Below are 19,180 nucleotides of genomic sequence, written 5' to 3'. Positions count from 1 at the left end.
GACCCTCCTGCCTCAGTAACCCAAGTAGCTGGGATTACAGGTGTGCACCTCTGTGCCAGCCCATCTTAGCCATTTTTAATACACTGTTCAGTGGCATTAAACACATTCACAATGTTGTCCCTGACAGAATTTCCTTTTGAAGAGTTAATAATATTCCATTGTTTGTGTTTATTATACCATATTTCATCTATTCAGGTGTTGGTGAATATTTGGGTTGTTTCTACATTTGGGCTACTGTAAATAATTCTGCTATGAACATGGGTGTATAAATATGTCTTAAAATCATTTTGAGGGGACTGGGGTTGTGACTCAGTGGTAGAGTACTGCCTAGCGTGTGTGAGGCACTGGGTTCAATTCTCAGCACTGCATATAAATAAATGAATAAAATAAAGGTCCATCAACAACTAAAAAAAATTTTTTTAAATTGTTTTGAGTATAAATATGCCCCCAAGTGGAATCGCTGAATCATATGCACTCTACCGACTGAGCTATCTCCCCAGCCCTTAACAATTTTTTAAAAAATTCTGGATTTGGGGTTTCTGTTGAGAAACAGGTGATCTGACATCAGTGGTCCTGCAGTCTGAGAAGCAGGCTCCTCGGGCCCTTGGCAGGCAGTGCCCCTCCTTAGATGTCCAGGGCTGAGCCGGGATAGGAGTGCAGAGGTCGGCAAAGCCATGAGCACCAGGGATTCCTTCCCAGGCGGGGGCAGAAGGCAGGGGTGGGGCGCTGGCTAGCATCTGCAGGGCCCTGGCTTCCGTTCTCAGCGCTTCAAAAAGCATGATTCTGGGTTTGGGGAGATGGCTCAGTTGGTAGAGTGCTTGCCTTGCAAGCACAAGGCCCTGGATTTGATCCCCAGCACCCCAAAAAAAAAAAAAAGCATGATTCTTTGCAGGAACTGGGGATGGAGCTCAGAGGTGGAGCGCTCTTGGGTTGCTCCCCAGTGTGGGAGGGCAGGGGATGGAACCCAGTCATAGAGCACCCCGGGGTTCCATCCCCAGGACTGCAAGACAACAGAGCAAAGCCCAACTCCTTCCCAGTTCAGCAGATCTATCTGGGGCCTGGGGAGCAGAGTGAATAACACTGACCTGAGGCAAGAGGCCATGCAGCGGCCTCTGGGAACCCTCCCTGGCTTCATTTTCAACTCCCTTTGTTTCTCACCTAATTCCCTGCCCTGGTGATGGTGACACAGAACCTGACCTGTTAGGAGAAACAATGATGCTGCTAGCCGAGGGGCTTTGACGGGCAGACTAGAGTTGGCTGCCCCGTTCCCTCACTTGAAAAAATGTATTCTGTAGTCCCAAAGTCTGGGAAACAGCAGGAACAAGTCCAGCTCCTTGAGGATGCTGTGCTGGGGGAGGTCACACTCACCCTATGGACCGGACACAAGAACACAGCCTCGCCAGGCACGGTCTGTAATCCCGGTGGCTCGGGAGGCTGAGGCAGGAGTGTTGCAAGTTCAAAGCCAGCCTCAGCAACTTAGCGAGGCCCTAAGCAACTCAGCCAGATCCTGTCTCTAAATAAAACATAAAAAGGACTGGGGATGTGGCTCAGTGGGTAAGTGCCCCTGGGTTCAATCCCCAGTACCAAAAACAAAACAAAACAAAACAAACAAACAATCAGGCTCAGGTTCTTATTTGCTCTGGCACTGATTTGCTGTGTGAAGCTAGGGACTTACTAAACCATCTGGGCCTCTCCCCACCTGCTCCCGAGGATGACTCATACATGTCAAGACGGCCAAGAGAATTAAACCAAATCACACCTGTGACTGTACACACCACCGTAAGCACTTACGAGTGTCCTCCACGGTGTTCCCAAGCTCATTGGAGACCCCCACTGTTCTCCTGTGCAAGTTCAGGAGTTCTCATTTCTTAAACCATGAGTCCCACTCTGGTCTCTCTTTTTGTGTGTTCCCTAGGTTGTCACTGTTGCCCTTAGGTGTGCAAGCCTAGAACTCAACACATAACTCTGAGCATGGCCTGTCCAGTCCATCACCTCCTTCGATCTACTCTATAACTCCATTAATGTCACCCAAGTGTGCACGAGATCTGGTGTGGAGCACTTAAGTCCTTCGGTATTTGTTGAGCTGAGAATACTGAGAGTCCCAGATCTTTTTCACAAGAATGTCTGCAAAGCCCTTTCTCCCACCCCAAACCTGTGCAACTGAAGTCCCACTCTTATGTATTTAGCCCCGTGTTCGCTTCATCCAGTATGGTGAATGCCTGCCCTAAACAGACGGTTCAAAGGAGACACCAAATGTGCTCTTGTGCTCAAGAAACCATGGCATAATATTTAGCTGACTCTTCTGGTGCAGGGAGAGAGTGTTTATTTGACTTGATGGCCTCCAGGGCAGCGGGGCTGTCACTGGGCAATGGGGCAGAGGGAAGATGCCCAGGGGCTGTGGTGTTAGTCCCTGTCTTACCTGCATCAGGTTCACCGGGGGGACCCAGCCTGCTGGCTCCATGCCTCTGGGTAGTGGACTCTGTCTGTCCCAGATGGCCCTTTGGACCTGAGAGCTCATCAGCATGGCCTGAGGATTTGGAAGAAACCAGGACCGCAGACAGAGCACAGCCCGCAGGGTGCTGGGGTCTCGTGTCTGCTGAGAACAGCCGCATCCCAGAGGCCGCCTGCTGATCCGGTGCCGTGAAGGCCGGGCCCGTGCCCTCCCCTGCCCTCCATCCTGGCAGCGGGGCTGCATTCCAGTGCTGCCCGCAGACGCCCAGACTGGGCTGGTGCCAATGTTCAGACCACATGGAAGGAAAAGGGCTCTCTTTATTGCTCTGGCTTGGCCTCGTGTCTCCCAGAACGCGGCTCTGTCCTCGTGGGCTCAGGGGATGCAGCGGTGGTCAAACGGGGGCCTGGCTCTGCTGCGCACTTGGTGGCGGCCTCAGTCAGTTTTCCTGAACCCTGGAAGGTAAAGCCAGCAGCGCGTGACGGGATTTGGAGGGCAGCCGTTACCCCAGTTACCCAAACGCCCCTGAGTGCTGGCACATGCAGGCGTTCCTCAGCCATGTGGCTCTCCACGGCCCACAGGCACTGTGACCCATCCCCCACCCATTTTTTTTTTTAATTAAATGGATTAGGAAAACAGACGTTTCCCCAGCACAGAGTCACCTGGCTTCTCTGATCTGAGGGATAATGGTGGGTACAAAGCTACTGGTCAAGAAAGAAGAGCTACGTTTGCCCAGCCCAGCCATCCCAGCTGCGTGACCCTGGGCAAGTCAGTCCACCTCGGTTTCCTCCTCCAGCAAATGTAAGGTTACTGTCGCCCACCTCCCCGGCCCTTAGGCCAGTGCAGCCACCCCGGAGAGAACCTCTGAATGGTGCAGAGTCCTGGGAGAGAACGAGCCGGAGGCCCCCGGCTGTTCTACGGTGTTCCACACCTAAGTCCTGTGTACCCATCCCTCACTTGATTTGCACTTCTGTGCAGCAGGATTATTACACTGATTTTGAGAAAACGTGGCTTAAGGAGGCTGCAGAAGGGCTCAGTGGTAGAGCCCGTGCCTAGCACACCAAGGCCCCGACACACACACACACACACACACACACACATGCAGAGAGAGGGCCTGGGCCCTTCTGGGGCCACAGAGCTGGTAAATAGGCCCAGGAGGAGTGAAACCCAAGCCCCCTGCCTCCGGGGCACTTCTGGATGCTAAATCTCTTTTGAAACAGAAAACCCTGACAGGGAACGAGTGAACAGGAGGAGAATGTAAAAGTTACCTATTAACTTCTGAAGGAGAGGGATGAAGCCCTGCAGGACGCTGTGCACGCGGTACACTGCGCAGGACAGAGAGAAAGGCGAGTCAGGTCTGCGCCCTGTCCAGGAGTCCACCCGTCCACCCGTGGACAAAGGCCCAGCTCAGGTAACAGTGCGCGAGTTGTTGTTATGAAAAACCCTGAGTAACGACAGGGGCAGGAAACCTGGAGAATGCAGCACCCACTCCAACCCCGGGAGCTCCCTCGCCCGTGGCTCCTGGCTAGTTCTGTTGGCCACGTGAAACTGTTTTGGTCGCCTTTTTAATGGAACTGCCCATGTTTTCCAGGAGGTTTTGCCAGTGACCTCACACTGACCTTCAAAGTGGTCAGGAAGAAAACATGAGCACAAGGAAATGGAAAAAAAAAAAAAAAGTTCAGCTTGTGACTCTCCAGCCCTTGGTAAGCACAGCTGGGCCGCCGGTCACCATCCCTCCAGGTCTGCGTGTGCGTGTGCAAGCACACACGGGCACGCGTGGTTTGTGGCGTGCGGGGGCTTACCCAGCCCAAAGTAGATGCCGACGGTCTCCAGAGAGGCGAAGGTGAGCAGACCAACGCCGAGGGACATGAACCAGTCTGGAGGGCAGCCGAGGAGAGCATGGTCAGCCTGCAGGTCTGGACCCCCGTCCTCCCACGACCCCTGCAGCCCCGCGCAGTCTCCCAAGGGCCTCTACCTGCATAGTAGTGATAGCACACCAGCGAGGCCCCGATGGCGAAGCAGAGGAGGACAAAATGGAAGAACTCGTCTGCAAAGGAAAAGCACAGGCTTGCTCCCTCCTGCTTCCTCCTCCCTCCCTCTTTGTGTGGTGTGGCGACTGGACCCAGGCCTCTCTGCTCTGCTGCTGGGCTGCACCCCAGTCCTCTCGCAATTTTGGGGTTTTTGCTTTTGTGTGAGATGGGGGTCTCGTTATGCTGCCCAGGCTGGCCTCGAACTCCTGTGCTCAGGCAATCCTCCTGCCTCAGCCTCCTGAGTTGCTGGGACTGCAGGGGACTCAGCAGCCAGCTCTCTTTGTTTCTTTCTGGAACTGGGGATTGGACCCAGGAGTGTTTAACCACTGAGCCACATCCCCGGCCCTCTCTATTTATTTAGATACAGAATCCTGCTAAGCTGCTGAGGCTGACCATGAACTTGGGACGCTTCTGCCTCGGTCTCCTGGAGTAGTTGTGATCACACACCTGCTCCACTGAGCCCGAGTCTCCTTTTGAAATCACAATACTGTTCAAATGGAAGTATTCAGACACTGTCCCTGCTGCTCACCGCCCAGACTAAAAGAGCACCCAGACGCCTCTGTCCAGACCTGCCTGACTTTGTGACTTTAAAAACACACATCACCCTTCAACTGTCTTTTTATTTCTCTATTTCTTCTGCTCCCCTCCTCCCCACCGGCTCCGGGTTGGCTCCGTGTGGGTGGGATTTTGGTGTTCTTCCCTCACCAACCTCCATCAACTGGAGCAGCACCGCACAGCGGTGTTGAGTGCCTCATTTGTTCGATGGATATTAAAAACAATTGTAAAAAGTGCAAAGTGAGCCAGATGTGGTGGTGCACACCTGTTAACCCCAGCAACTCAAGAGGCTGAAGCAGGAGATCACAAGTTCGAGGCCAGACTCAGCAACCTGGCAACTTAGTAAGACCCTGTCTCAAAATAAAAAATAAAAAGGGCTCAGGATGTAGCTTAGTTGTAAAAGTCCCTGGATTCCATACCCAGTACCCAAAAACGAACAACAAAAACAAAAACAGAATAAGTGCACCATGTTTAAAGTCACAAAGGTAACAGGAAGTGAAGAATAGCTGAGAGGCAGGGCCTGGAACTCTGGGGTTGTCTATAAGAGGCCCCTGCACTTTGCCAGGCACCATGGGGGTCACCAGAAGAGAGAACACAATTGTCCTGCTTCCTCAGGAGCCTCAACAAGGGAGATGCAAAAACAACTCTTTAAAGGAAGGGCTGAAGTATACTAAGCATGCATGAGGCCTGGGATTCTGTCCCCAGCACGGCAAAAAAGACAAACAAAAAGAAAAAAGAGGACAATCCAGAGACAGTTCCCTAATACAAGACCAGCTCCCTAAGTGGGGTCCCAAAGCTGCAGGAAGGTCCAGCTCAGACTCTGATGTGCTCTGATGCTTTGGACAACTGTACCGACCTCTCTGAGCCTCCGTGTTCTTACTGATAAAACCACTGTGAAGGTCACTGAGGGTCTTGGACGGGAAAGCGCTCTGTAGGTGATACAAGACAGCCTGATGTTGCAAATCACTGCTATCAAGGGCATTTTGAAAGCAAGTGAAAGAAAGTGAGGAGGGCAAAATTGTTTGCTTCTGGGGAAAAACTGAAATGAATATTTCTAGAACTTTCTTGGCTCTGAAGTCAGTTACCCTTTAGCAAAAAAAAAAAAGTACATTATGCAGAACTAGAGACTGTGTAGGAAAAAAGCGTCAGACTTAGTTCTCTCCTGAGACAGAGAACCTGGCAGGGAGGGGATGAGCAAACATTTTTTCCCTTTTTTTTTCTTCACTTGATTTCTCAGCAATGCAGAATTAATTCCCAACAGAGGAATTTCTCCCTGACTCTATTTTCTCAGGAGTCAGTATTTAGAAAATACAAGTCCCGGGGCTGGAGTGAGAGCGCAGGGTAAAGCATGGCTGTAGCACGTGTAGAACCACTTAGTTTGAAAGAATAAAAAAATCAAGCCTGTCAGTTGGAAAGAGTCACGCACACAGCACCCAGGATGTGGGGCTTTAGGCACTTTTTTAAGGTGCCATAAAATTCGGATGCCAGGCTGGGGATGTAGCTCAGCAGTGAAGCCCTGGATTCCATCCTCAGCACCAAAAAAAAATCAGATGTCACCATGACCAGGGCAACCAGAGGACCTGGCGGAAGAATGAAGCTGAAGGACAAAGGCGCAGGCCAGCGTGGTGAGGGCTTGGCTGTTGGCACAGGGGTGGGTGCTGCTGGCACCTAGGGAAGCTCTGCAGGCGGAGAGGCCAGAATCAGGACCTGGAGGTCATGTTCAAGCCAGGAGTGACTCCGGGAGTTCCATTCCTTCCTTGGGTTTTTCTGACTTTCAGTCACCCGCAGGCCACCTTTGTGATTTCTGCTGTTTCTATAGATCACCTCTTACCATTTTCGCCATTTCACGCTAAGCCAACGACCATCTGAACTAATATCTACTTGACGTTTTCTTTAAGTAGATAGCTTTTTTCTTTAAACCAAGTTATTTCAAAAGGAAGCTTTATGTCACAACAGAAAATGGCAAACTGGGATCGCATTTTAAAAGTCAACACAAGACAAACCAAACAAGCCCCGTTGTCTTAGAGGCCTGTGTGCTCTGGGTCAGAATGGCAGTGAGCAAGGTCAGGGTCATGTCAAAGGCCCCAGGGCTCCAACCAGCCTGTGCTCTCCTAGAGAGTGGCAAGGCGTTCCCTTTCTCCCTCTGGGGTGCAGCAGGTTCTAAAGCAACGTGGACGCGGCCTGCACTTTTGAGAATCTTGGTTTCAGTCCGTGAGCCTTGGTTTGGTCCAGGAACAGTGTCCAGCGTGCCCTGGATCATGTGCTGGACCCAGAGGAGGGGCCCCTGGGTCTTCCAATCCCTGAGAAAGGTAGGGCTTTAGCAACACGATGTTTCTAGAACTGTCATTTATTTCATCAAAAACCATAGTCTCAGTGACTTGAGAGGCTGAGGCAGGAGGATTGCAAGTTCAAGGCCAGCCTTAGCAACTCGGTGAGACCCTGTCTCTAAATAAAATATAAAAAGGGCTGAGGATAGAGCTCAGTGATTAAGCGCCCCTGGGTTCAATCCCCAGTCCCAAAGCCAAACAAACAAACAAACACAAAGCAAAGTCTCCCTCCCACCCAGAGCTTCTTCCCAGAAGTCCTCCGGGATTCCAGGCCTGGAGCACAGGAAGTCCCCCTGACCCCCACTGCTCCTTTCTGAAGCTGTTCTAACCTAATCTCCAGGGTCCCTAAGTGGGCCAGACCCACCTGCAGCTCTGCAACTGGCCACAGGACCTGGGAGACACTTAGCATCCTGGTGACTTCATGTACACACAGAACACAGGGCCAGCGCTCAAGTGGCTAGATATAAGTCACCCTCCAATCTAGAGCCTCCGTTTCCACATCTGAATAAAATCAGAATCACTGTCCCCCTTCCTGGGGTGATTCAGGGCTGAGGGGTTTGCAAACTGCAGGACACCCGACAGAGGTGGCCACGATCTGTGTCCCCACAGCAGCCTGGAGTGGACAGCCACTAGCTCAGGACCCCGTTTCCTTACCGTCTTTCTTTATGTTCAGTCTTCGTAACCGAGAGGCCTCCTCCTCTTCTCCTTGGGAATAAGAGAGTGTTTGGCTTTGGTAAGGATGGCAGGAGGCTTTCTCTTCCCTGCCTGGCTGAGAATTCATCTCCTGGATGCTTCCTTCTGGGTCAGGTCACTCACTGCAGCCAGGGGCAGGAGCGGTGGAGGTGGGGCTGGCTGTCCTTGGGTCCTGCTGGCCCTGCCCTCCTCCCTCCAAGGCCTGAGCTTGACTTCCGTTCCATCTGCCCTGTGCTGGAAGCTCCTTTTCTGAACCACAGTGACATTCCGGTTGATGATGGCATTCCTGCTGGGACTGACCCGCTCTCTCAGGCCATCGGCAGTCCCTCCTATCCCACTGAAGCCCAGGCCACCTCCCGCTTTCCTCAGAGCTGTGTATTTACCACTTGCTGAGTCTGAGCCTCTCCTTCGGAGTCCTGGAAAAGAGAAACTCAACGTTAGTGTCCAGGCCAGCCTGGGGTCCTTAACAGGTGCCTCCGCCCCAGGGAAGGCCAGAGGTGACCTACCAAATTCTCCAGCCACCAAAGAATCTTTCTATCTGCCAATGGCTTTTGCCTAGACCCTCTTTCCAATCTCCACTGGCTCCTGGTCTCAGGCCGCAGCCAGCCCTGCCTGCTCGCCGAGCCCCACCTCTCACAGCCACACACGGTGGCAGCAGGTGGCTCGTGGAAGAGAGGGATCCCCAGACCTTGCTGGGCACAGCACAGATGAGCCCTCTTCCCTGCATGGACACTCACCTGATTCCCCGGAGAGCATCACTTCTCCACCTGCATGGAAGGAAAACCAGTGATCACTATCCATGATCCTCTGCGGAGAGCAACAAGGGAGGAGGTGGGTCCTGCTCAGGCTTTCTGCTTGATCTGGTGTGGCCAGGTGGGGACAGGAGCGGGCTGAAGGGCTCCTGCTCCATCCACAGGGGCAGCCACCAGCCACCAGCCACCAGCCACCAGCCACCAGCCACCAGCCACCAGCCACGGAAAACCGCTGTCAGCAACGGCCTCCAGATCCCGAGCACGTGGGAGCCAAGCTGGGTCGCCTCCCCAGGGCCGTGGCCCTGCATCCCGACTGCCCAGCTACCTGCCCAGCTGCCAAGGCTGAGCTGCAGCCGCTGTCCTGGCTGGCCTTCCCAACCCCGTCGCCATCTGGTCGTTTGTGCTTCTTCTAGTTCCCTGGTGACCTCTGTCCTAGCCTGTCACCTTCTCCTCAAGGACAGGCAGGATCCTATGTGACTCCTCACACCAACACGCACACCAGCCCAACCCCCAGGCAGTTCCTGTCAGTCCTTGGGGGCAGCCCCAGGACACCAACACCAGAAGGGGACACTCAGCACATGGCACTGAACACTCAGCACACCCAGCTGTTCCCAGGGCTGACACACTAACAGGAAAACCATCACTGAGAGTGAAGAGCACACTAGTAACACATGAAATGAGATGAGAGCCCCAACAGTATGATTCACTAGCACCCTGGATGCCTTAGGAACAAAAAGGAATTTAGGAATAAGGGACTATATTTACATTTTCTATGGTGAATAAAAATTACTTTTATTACATATTTAAATACACACACACACACACACACACACACACACAGAGTGTGGGGGGTTACTGGGAATTGAACCCAGAGGTCCTCTCCAGTGAGCCACACCCCAGCACCTAACTTTTGAGACAGGGCCTTGCTATGTTGCCCAGGTTGGTCTCAAACTTGCCATCACTCTGCTTCAGACTCCTGAGCTGCTGGGATCATGGGCATGTAGCTCCAGGGCTCCACAGGGGCACTTAACCGCTGAGCCACACCACAGCCCTTTTAATATTTGATTTAGAGACCAGGTTTGCCTTGCATTTTTAGACAGCCCAGCATTCACAGAGGAGTACTGACCATATCCCATTTTGCTGATTGGGAAGGCAAGGCCCAGAAAAGGTTGAGTGACTCATCTAGGTCATCCTATAGCTCAGAAGAGAGACAGTCTGGGCATAGGGGAAACACCCTGCCTGGCCCATCAGCCCTCTCAATCACTCGCCCACCACATCTACATCTGCCTGGGAGTTTTCAGCTCATCAGATACCAACAAAGCCCTAAGCCCTCAGGTCCCCTGATGCTTTTTCTCCAGTTTCTGGACAACCACTTACCTCCATAGAGTTGAAGTTCATCCTTCAAAATGCCAGGCTCCCCGTGCTCAGCACCTGAGTGGAGACAAACCCCTGCTGTCAGCTTTCCCCCGACACTGTCCCAGGGCCACTTCCGTCTCCCTTGGGTCTGAAGCCTGGGAAAGGAACACAGTCCTAGGGCTGGGGTGGGGCAGGGGAGTCTGCAGGAGGCAGGTGAGCCTTACGCGCGCTCCCCTTTGCACCCTCTCTCCTCTCTGCCTCTAGAGGTAATCACGTGCACTTAACAGGGAAGAACTGGGGGTCTGCGAGAGCTGGCTCAAGGGCTGTAGTGACTGTTATTTACAGAGCTCCTACTATGTACCACCGGTGCACCAAGTAATTGATAGTTAACACTTCATCTCATCCTTATGGAAACGGTACGAAGGTGTTACTACGGCTCTACCCATTATACAGATGAGGAAACGGAGGCTTGACGGGTAGATCGGGGCGTGGGGTACAGTTCAGTGGTATATCCCAGTGGTAGTGTGCTTGCCTAGTATGCATGAGGTCCTGGATTTGATCCCCAGTGCTGGGGGTTAGGCAGAGAAAAGAAAAGAAAAAGAAAAAAATGTTGTTCTCCCCACATCACACAGCCAATAATTTGTGACTACCAGGTCTGTCAAAAACTCTGCTCTTGGGGCTGGGGATATGGCTCAGTTGCAAGCTTAAAGCCCTGGGTTCAAATCCCCAGCACCACAAAAACAAACAAATAAAAAAAAACCAAAAAACAAAAAACTCTGCTCTTCTCATCTTTTTTTCTCCCTTCTTCTTTTACTTCTTTCGGTTCTGGGGATGGAATTCAGGGCTTCAGCATGCTCAGTACACGTTCCCCAGCTCCACAAATCATTTTATCTCTAGAAATAGAACCCAGGGCTCAATTCCAGCTTAACTAAATATGGCATTTACTAAACTCTTCCCCTTGTGTGATTTTCTTCCTGCAAAATGTATTGTTGTTGTTCTGCAAAAGATATTTCCCTCTGGTTGTAAAAATAAAACGTGCTCATTGTAAATTATTTATAGTATAGAACAGTTCATAAAAAGAGAGAATAAAATGACTCACAATTCCACCTCCCAGAAACGAGCAATATTAACATTTCTGTATTTTTCCTTCTGGTCTTATTTATAATCATATATGTATGAATTTTTACAACATATACATGATATCAAAGTAATTCTAGGATTTGACATCTTTCTCTTTCACTCCCCTGGTAGATGAAGAACAGGGCTATATCCAGGACAGGGTGTCACACTTTATTTGGCTGCGGTGGGGCATTAGGCTATTTCCGGTTTGTATCCCATGATAAACAATACTGTGAGGAACATCTTCACACACACAAGCTCAGTACCACTGGGAAACTCAACAGTAAGCCGAGTGGGCAGAGCAACAATGGTGTGGCCCATGCCTACCAGGTGAGCTGTCCCTGTGGGCGTGTCCAGCCCCTGGGCTCCGTCCATGTTTTCTAGAAATTCTGGGGTGCCGGTCCTCATCACCACTATCTGCAGAGAACAAACACAAGCTTTAGGAGAACTTTGGCCTGGAAGGAGTCAGGAATATGTTCACTCTGCTCGTCATTTTTAGAACTTTGTTATTGTAGGAGACGAGTTCTGCTTTAGGGATTGGGAGTTATGAGACCCCGCCTCTTCCTGTATCACTTAAACTTTCCTTCTTTTTTTTTTTTTTTTCTTTTATTTTTTACACCAGGGATTGAACCTGAGGCACTTTACCACTGAATTACATTCCCCAGTTCTTTTTTTTTGAGACAGGGACTGGCTAAGTCGCTGAGGGTCTCACTAAATTGCTGAGGTTGTCCTCAAACTTGTGATCCTTTGGCCTCAGTTTTCTGAGTCACTGGAATTACAGGCATGCACCACTGTGCCTGGCGCCCCCAGCCCTTTTTATTTTTTGAGACAGGGTCTTGCCAAGTTGCCTAGGTTGGCCTTGAACTTGCGATCCTCTGCATCAGCTTCCTGTGTAGGTGGGGTTACAGGTGTGGACCAGCACACCTGGCTTCTCTGAATATTTTCAACCTGTCGTTGGTTGAATCTGTGAACGCAAAACCAGAACCTATGGATTCAGAGAGCCAACTGCACATCAGAATAAGAACAGTGGTATTTATCTCAGGAAGGAAGAATTTGGGTGAATTCCATTTTCTTCTTTTCTGTATTTTACAAATATACATCGATGCCAAAACAAACAAGCAAGCAAAACCTTTCATTGTAACAAAGGTAATGCATGTTACAAAACATCAAACAATATAGAAAATAAAGAACGCAAAAGTGCCAGGCACGGAAGTGCACATCGGCAATCCCAGCTACCTGGGAGGCTGAGCAGGAGGATCCAAGTTCAAGGCCAGCCTGGGCAACTCAGTGAGACCCTGTCTCAAAATAAGAATAAAAACGGCTGGGGAGGGAGTTCAGTGGTACAGTGCCCCTGGGGTACATCCGAAGTAGTAAAAAAAAAAAGTATTTAAAATTCTATAGCCAGAGACAGCATCTATCGACCTGTACATGAGTATTATTTTAACTTTCTCTACAATTTATTTAGAAAAAATTAAAGTTAAAAGAAAATTATGCTTAAAATATGGACAATTTTTTGTGTATGTTCTCTAATTCATTTATTCAAAAAATTGCTGGTATCTCCAGTACTCATCTCAAAAGTGCTTGATAAATAATTACTGAATAAACACAAGGGAATATACTAACATGTTTCTGATGGTTATCTCTGGATGATGGAGTCAATTGATATTTTCTTCTATTTCACAATTGATATTTCTATTTTGATTCTCATGTCCTTTTCTGTTTTCAGTACTGGGGATCGAACCAAGCGGTGCTTTACCACTGACCGCAGTTATTTTCTATTTTTTATTTTGAGACGGGGTCGTGTTAAATTGCTGAGGTGGCCTTGCTGTCCTGTGTCAGCCTCCCAGGCTGCTGGGATTATAGGTGTGCGCCACTGCACCTGGCTTCTTCCTGTAATTTCTACAGTGTGCCTATGAGTAATCTCACAATTGAGAACAAAACTTCATTTAGAAATGCCAAGGGCTGGGGATGTACCTAGGTGGTCGAGGGCTTGCCTAACATGGACGAAGCCCTGGGTTTGAGCCCTAGCATCAAAAAGACCCCCAACACCAACAAATGGAAAGGATGAAAATAACAAGATACATTATAAACAAAAGATCTGCAGGGAGAGAGCTGGCGAGGTAGAACCCGGGTTCTGCAGGTAAGGAAGGCGCGGGCTGCATGAGGCTCCCAGGCGGGGGGCTTTTAGGGATGAGGGCCCTCCTCAGTGCCTGGACAGGAGGGTGAGTTCCAGCAGCGGTCAGCACGTGGGATGATGGCCGGGATCCTGAAAGCCCGTCCACCTCTATGCTGGGCACTCTGTGCTTATTCTCCCGCTTTCTGCTGGTGTTCAGTTTTGTAAGTTAGTCAGTCCCATGTGTACTGTGGAGACCCCAGGGAAGGGGCTTATGGTCACCCTTGGGGGAGAACATTTGGAGGGAACAGCATTCCTTGAGGGTCCATCAGAGCCAGAAGATGGAACATGCCTAGGGAGGAGGAGCTAAGGGCCAGGTGACCACTGCTCGGCACCTGGAGGCTCTCCCTGAGCCAAGCCTGGTAGCTGGTGGGTCTCTTGGCTTTAATAGGGAGATGGCTTGCTTTCTAGTCCCACGAGGACACACAAGTCACTCTCCATGTCTCCTGAAATAAGCCTTGACTTTGTGAATATTGGTCTCATCATAACATGAGTCCAGGGCTTTATAAGCTTTTTCTTTTCTTTCTCCTTTCTTTCTTTCTTTCTTTCTTTCTTTCTTTCTTTCTTTCTTTCTTTCCTTTCTTTCTTTCCTCTCCTCTCTCTCTCTCTTTCTCTCTCTCTTTCTCTTTGTTTGAGGAACCTTTCAGCAAATAAAATCTTAAGCTCAAGCCCACCAAGTAAAACAGTTCATAGCGCAGGAGCTCATGTTGAGGAAGGGTAGAGCCTTGCTATTAATTCAGCCTCACATTTTGAATTAAAAGAGTAAAAATGAAAGAATATTGTTATTTCCTAAGGATAATGTAGAAATTTGTAATCAAGACCCTACTAGATGTCATTTCTCTAAACCCACTAGAGTACCTGTGAAAATTTCGAATGATTTAGAAGAATTCAAATAGTAAAGTCTTTTGCACATGAATACTCATGAGGATAAATCTGGGAAGAGGTGGCAAACTTAACAATGTTATTTTTAGAGTCACTTTTTTACATTTCTGTGCATAAAGGATACATGATTTTTTTTTTTTTTTTTTTTGTAGGACCGGGGATGGAACTCAGCGCCCCCAAGTATGCTAGGCAAGTGCTCTGCCATTGATCTACAACACCAGCCCTAACAACCATTGCTATACCTGAGGAGGAGGAGGAAGATGACGATGAGGAGGAGGAGGATGAAGAGGAGGAGGAGGAGGAGGAAGAGGAGGAGGAGGACTTGTCTCTTTCAAATTGCTTTCGGGCAAAGAGTTCAGACTTCCCAGGCTGCTTGTGGAAATCTGTCTCTCCACCTGGGGGGCACACACAGGCAAGGGATGAGTGCTTCCGGCCCTTCCCGCCTGGGACCACCGGCTCTGCATGGATTCTGGGGGTCAGGAGGGGCTGGATTACCTTCCTAAACGTCTAAGGTCAATGCAAGGTGCAGGAGCAGTTCAAGACCCCACGGGTTCCAAAGGCCTAAGATGGGAATCTCTGAATATGGACCCCAGAAAAGAGGTTTTCAGCTCCCTTCCCTGCCCAGAGACCACTAGACTCTGTCGGGTCTGCCACTTTAGGATTCTCTATGAATCACTCTGCGAGGTACTGGGAAGCCGCAATCCCCATCATACCCTCAGTCTTCCCATCCCCAATTTTGGGGCCACAGAGGATCCTTCCCATCTCCGCAGGACTCACCTAGTGCCAGCTCAAGTCCCTAACAATGCTGTGAGATTTGGGCAATAGATGAGGGTCCCCTCAGCTACAGTGTTGGGAGACAGACTGGACCAAGTCCGTGTGCATGCGTGCCCGAGTGTAAGATCGTTCCTTCCCATTTCAACTACGATTTGCGCCAGTGCACCACGTGAGCTGAGCAGGGTCTCCTGTCCCACCTACTCCTGGAGCCCACTTCCCAGGTGGCTTTGCCCAGAGGATCAGGGAAGGCAACATACAGTCTCCATCTTCTGTTTCTCTGTGGCTTTGACTGTTGTTCTGAGACTGGGAGGAGGGTCCTGACGTCTCCATGGCTTTCCCTGGAGGATAAACAAGGATAATCAATTTCACTTTAGCCACTACCCTTAATAGAGAGAGAGCTTGGCAAATAGATAAGACAAAGACAATCACCCGAAATTCAGAGATAGAAGAAAAACAAATTATAAAAAAAGAAACATACCATTAGGGATATATGAATAATGATTATCTTTTGATAACACTAGAATATTTTCTTAGGTGTGATATTTATGTCGGTGGAAATGTTATTTTGGTGTTATGTTTATCCTTAATTTTAATGACACATGCTGAAATATTTAGGATAAAATATATGACTTCTAGGACTTGCTTTAGGATAATCTTTTTGGGGAGTTGAGAGGAACAGGACAAGTTCCCCAAACTACTTATGACTATGAATTGATAATTTTTGGAGCTATATCAGAATATAAAAAGTGATTTTCTCTGGGTAGTATTATAGATATTTTAATTTTCTTACTTTTTACTTTATATTTTCTAAATTTAGGCTTTGCTATACAAAACAACCAATACTTGTTCATTATTTAAAAATGCAACATGCTACCTTATATCAGTATAATGCTCAGTTTTACAAAGGGCTTTTGTGCCCATAATCCTATCTGAGCCTAGTAACAAACCAGTCAGGCAGGAACTGGGATTAATTACTCCTTACATTTGAAAGTAGTTTCCAGACAACAGAACACCTTCCCCAAAGCTTGTCATATTTGATTTTATAATAATCCTGCAATGTAAAGTTTTATTATCTGAGTCCTATAGAGGAGGAAACTGAGGTTCAGAGATGGAGTGACCTGCATGGAGAAACTATAGTGTTCATATTCTATTTAATACACTTGAAAACATTGGTCCGGGGCACAAAACTGCTTACAGGCCACCATGGAGTCAGGCAGGAAATGCCTGTCGGGATTATTTATGGATGGAAATGGCGAAGATGAGGACGGGAAGTAGTACTTAACAGACCAGAGGGAGGTTTGGAAATGTGTCCCTTTAGCACACGACACTCTGTGTTTTCTTGAACTCTGGAGTGGTAACTAGAGGTGGGCTTTCAGATGGGGTAGGTCATTACTGGAAAAATCCAAATGTCTAACTTTGGTGAGCAGATGCTTCCCTGGGGAACAAGTAGCCAACATGCTGGGGTCGTTCCCCAACAGCCTTGATTTTTGCTGAGGACATGACCACCCAACTGGAGACTACATTTCCCAGAATTCCTTGAACTTGGGGGTAGCCATGTGACCGTATCCATGTCCATGGAATGTGAGCAGATATGATACTGCAGTGCTCTGTTGAGAGATGTGCAATGGCTCTGGGGGTGGGGGAATGTACACACTGACACGTGTACACAGACTTCTCGGAAATTTTTCTGATGTAAAGGATATACAGCATGCAGTTTACAAACCATAAAACAATGCTAATTACCATAAATTCCATATGTCTACAGCTTTAGTGTAACTTGGTATTTCGTGAAAACCCCACTATAAACCATAAACTGCCAATGACAATGTCGCAAAACTGGATTTCATGTAAGTGCCTGATTACCACCAAATTCAGCAGAGACACAGCAAAGATGTTGCTTGGTCTCTGAGGAATGACAGTACTTTCAACATAAATGTTGGCTAATATTTAACACTGAGTGAAGACAAAAGCAAAATAACAGGCTTTTTTTTTTGTTGGAATTTTACTAGTTTGTCAGCGCCTAGTTTTCACTAGTTTTGTCAAATACTTATTTACAATGTAATGCTACAGGTACAACATAGTTTGAGGTTTAAATCTGAGTGTTAGCATTTTCTCAATGGCTTTCTTAAATTGAGACAATCAACAAGACAAACAAGCTCTGATGTGCAGTTAACTGACTTCTGGGTGTACAGACTCTGCTGTGTGCGATTTCAAGCTCTGCTGTGACCTGGCTGAGCACAGAGCGAGGAAGAGAAGCTCAGGAGTGCACGGTATGCAGTATTCCACCACGTGGGTAAAAAAGACGTCAACCACCTGCACTGCACTGGTGGCAGCAGAACACGGTAAGACAAACTAAGAAGTGGTATATGCGACATACTTACTACTATTATTTATTTTCTTCTTCTTCTTCTTCTTCTTTTTTTTTTTTTTTTTGCAGTGCTGGGGATTGAACCCAGGGCCTTGTGCTTGCGAGGCAAGCACTCTACCAACTGAGAAATATCCCCAGCCCACTACTTTTATTTTTAACAATCTATTTAATGCTTTGTTTATATATAACTGATTGTTAAATAATGGTTATGTTTAACAACTAGCTTTCAAAATTCCCCAAAATTAAACAACTGGCACAGCCTGGTTCCAGCTCCATCTACGTTAACTTCTGTTTGCCCTCTGCTTCCGCTTTCCTGATCTTGTGCGCATGAACGCCAGGTTGCTATATCCTGAATGTAAGATTTGGGGGGAGCTGAATCAACTCCAGTTGGACAAACAAGGCAACACCCTGGGAATGGCTGAGCCAAAAGGCAAAGGGAACCTGGGTCCTGCCTGCCTGGACCTGCCCACCCTTGAACTGCTTTGAGCACAAGAAATAAGCTTCTCTTCCTTGTGCCCTGCGCTGTGGGTCTGTGCGTCAGGCCGCATTCTGATCCCTGCCCTATTCTCCTCCCAGCTCCAGCGCCTATGAAGACCAAGGCTTCTCACCCAGCACCGCTGACATTTAGAGCCAGATTATCTGCTGTCTTGTACTGTAGGATGTTAAGCAGCTCCCGGCCTTGGGGCCAGTAACAACACCCCTTTCACCATCTGAATCATTCAAAAGTGTCTGCAGGGGCGGGGGTCGTAGCTCAGTGGTACAGTGCTTGCCTAGCACGGACAAGGCCCTAGCATTCAATCCCAAGCACCACGCACACACACACACACACACACACACACTGTCTCCAGACGTTGCCAAACGTCCCCCCATCCCGGTACCAGAGTCACCCTCAACTGAGAACCACTGGTCTAGAGAATCCATCATAAGACTGTGGTGGTCTCTCAGCCACATCCCATGTGGATGAGAAAAGGGTTAACAGCCAGAGGATGATGTTGGCTATAAATCAATCAATTACTCATAAACTTATTAATCAATAAACACACAAGAGCCAATACTCCTTTTAAATGCGAGGGGGCATGACGGGTCTGGCCGTACCAGCTCTGGCCTCTAACAACATGGAGTAGCCTGACTCTTTTATTTATAGACACACAGGTAAAGGGTCCCGGAATGGGAGGAGCTTCTTCTGTGATGCACAGGATGGCTGGAGTTAGGGGAGCCATTTTCTCAGGGACACTAGACAGGGAAACCCTCCCGGGCAGCGCCACATACTTCCGTGGCTGCTAGTTCCTGGAAGCCAGGCCTCCGTGTCCCATGGCTCAACCTCGTCTGGTTCTGCCAGGTAGGGATGGCTTCCCCCACGAGACCCTGGCAACTCCTTCCTGCACCTCAGCTGGGAACGCAGCCTTGACATCAAGGTATGAGGATTGAGGCAGCTGGGCCCAGTTGCTCAACCTCTTGCTGAGCCTCAGTTTGCTCCTCTGGGAAATGGAGACAGTAACAGGGCTCATCTCATTGTACTGCTATGCAAATGGTAAAAGTTTAAACACACAAAGCATTTGGGACAACACTTGGTAGAGAGCAAGTGCTACCCAAACGCTAGCTCAGAGAAGGGTGTGGGTGCAACAGGACGACATCTGGAGTAGTGGCAAGGGCATGTGCTTTGGGGTTGCACTGACCAGGCCCCCACTGCTGTGCAGGGACT

The 19,180-nt window shown here is 49.0% G+C and overlaps 1 protein-coding gene across 3 annotated transcripts in view; it reads right to left on the bottom strand.

Moving 5' to 3' along the window:
* Nucleotides 1–2,749: 2,749 nt before the first annotated feature.
* Tmem40 (transmembrane protein 40) overlaps nt 2,750–19,180 on the bottom strand; it is a 48,328-nt gene continuing 31,897 nt past the window's right edge. For 2 of the 3 annotated variants that reach the window (XM_047535028.1, XM_047535027.1), the window contains exons 2-12: nt 15,368–15,448; nt 14,579–14,731; nt 11,609–11,698; nt 10,184–10,237; nt 8,792–8,821; nt 8,438–8,470; nt 8,016–8,066; nt 4,425–4,496; nt 4,252–4,326; nt 3,718–3,774; nt 2,750–2,904 (exon numbers count right to left, since the gene is read on the bottom strand). In XM_047535028.1, coding sequence (XP_047390984.1) covers nt 2,885–2,904; nt 3,718–3,774; nt 4,252–4,326; nt 4,425–4,496; nt 8,016–8,066; nt 8,438–8,470; nt 8,792–8,821; nt 10,184–10,237; nt 11,609–11,698; nt 14,579–14,731; nt 15,368–15,440 — 708 coding nt within the window. In that variant the 5' untranslated portion in view covers nt 15,441–15,448 and the 3' untranslated portion in view covers nt 2,750–2,884. The remainder of the gene's footprint in view (nt 2,905–3,717; nt 3,775–4,251; nt 4,327–4,424; nt 4,497–8,015; nt 8,067–8,437; nt 8,471–8,791; nt 8,822–10,183; nt 10,238–11,608; nt 11,699–14,578; nt 14,732–15,367; nt 15,449–19,180) is intronic. The other variant, XM_047535029.1, reaches the window with a different exon arrangement.

Source organism: Sciurus carolinensis, chromosome 19, assembly GCF_902686445.1.
Source record: "Sciurus carolinensis chromosome 19, mSciCar1.2, whole genome shotgun sequence".
Classification (NCBI taxonomy): Eukaryota; Metazoa; Chordata; class Mammalia; order Rodentia; family Sciuridae; genus Sciurus; species Sciurus carolinensis.
This window is presented reverse-complemented; position numbering and strand designations above follow the sequence as displayed.